The following is a 1,281-nucleotide window of genomic DNA, read 5'->3' on the forward strand; positions in this document are numbered from 1 at the left end:
CTAGATCAAGCAGTAATTTATACTTATATTTTGATTATCTTGTAGCATTAATTATACTTATAGAATAATTTTAATCTAACACGTTCAATAAATCTGAGGTCGGGTTGAGGGTGAGGGTTAGAGTAAGGGTATTAGTGAAAGAGTTAAAAATGTCCCTTTCTGGCTTCACAGTGAGACACCAATGAACCCCTTGAGCCCCTTGTTTGTCTTTAGCCATTTGATTCAACTGCAGCGGCAGCACGTACACATCTACACGTTGAAAAAACAACAACTGTCACTCTGATGTGAATAGATCTTTTTATTGTCTACAACTTTTTAATCAAAGCACAATTCAGGTTTGACTTGGTTTGTTCTGTGCTCTCAAGCACGTACTCCATCTTGCATCCAAGTTGGGTATCCCTGGATGTGTCCTTAATATCCGTGACTTTAAACACCTCATAGGGGGGGATGAGGAGCTCGCGTTCAGCTTCCGTGAACTTAGAAAAGAGAGAGATGTCTGACCCGTAACAGGAGAAGATCTTGTAGCAAATACAACCAAAGCGTCTGGCAACTGTATAGTGACCCTGTGTGCTGGATGCAAAGAATCCGAATCGAACATGTTTGTTTAAAACATTTTGGTTAAAGCGGACATTGGACCTCCGATAGCCGGTCTTACATCCTTGGTTGAGTCGTTGAACAGCGGTCGTCAGGTAGAAGTGGAGGGCGTGATACTGGAAGGTGGTCTTGTAAGAGGAGCCCTGAGTGCACACGGCCTCATTAAACTCTACATAGATCCTGGGCTCATCCAGAGTGTACACGTATATCGCTATGTTTTGCTGACGTACCAAATCCGATATCTTTTTGCGGGATTTGAGGGACTGTGTTTTCATAAGCCAAGCCCGACTGAAATTATGATTGCTGTTCATTTCATTCCTTAAGTACGTCTTTGCCTTTTTCTCCATTTGGCCCCTGCAACCATCGTACATGTCGTCGACAGAATCCCGAGCGAGATCCACGACGTCTTGTTCGCCTACAGCCTCCTGTCAAGACAAGTCTGTTAACACCAAAGCTGCAAGAACTCTTTTGCTTAACTTTCAAGTGTCGGAGTTTTGGACGAAGACAACTGAGCTCCAGTCGCTACATTAAAATGAACAAACATATTTGTCTGTAACTCTAAAAGTAACCGATTCCTCTGAAAAAAGTCAACATTAGTCGACACGAGTGAAGTTTGAGATCATGTCGTACCATCGAAGCTGCGGTCCAGAGGCCGAAGGTCAGCAGAAGAATCATGACCATGGCCAT

The 1,281-nt window shown here is 43.3% G+C and overlaps 1 protein-coding gene across 1 annotated transcript; it reads right to left on the minus strand.

The window, feature by feature from the left end:
- Window positions 1–305: 305 nt before the first annotated feature.
- LOC148089999 (ecto-ADP-ribosyltransferase 5-like) lies at window positions 306–1,281 on the minus strand. The gene is made up of 2 exons (XM_087790248.1): window positions 1,225–1,281; window positions 306–1,019 (listed from the first exon to the last, which is right to left on the minus strand). The coding sequence occupies exons 1-2, from the start codon at window positions 1,279–1,281 to the stop codon at window positions 306–308; spliced, it is 771 nt and encodes a 256-aa protein (XP_087646374.1).

Source organism: Callionymus lyra, chromosome 1, assembly GCF_982586985.1.
Source record: "Callionymus lyra chromosome 1, fCalLyr1.hap1.1, whole genome shotgun sequence".
NCBI classification, from domain to species: domain Eukaryota; kingdom Metazoa; phylum Chordata; class Actinopteri; order Syngnathiformes; family Callionymidae; genus Callionymus; species Callionymus lyra.

Coding starts and splice junctions, on each gene's coding strand:
- LOC148089999 (XM_087790248.1), bottom strand. CDS start 1,281: ATGGCCATGGTCATGATTCTTCTGCTGACCTTCGGCCTCTGGACCGCA. Junction 1,020..1,224: donor TCTGGACCGCAGCTTCGATG/GTACGACATGAT, acceptor TTGTCTTGACAG/GAGGCTGTAGGCGAACAAGA.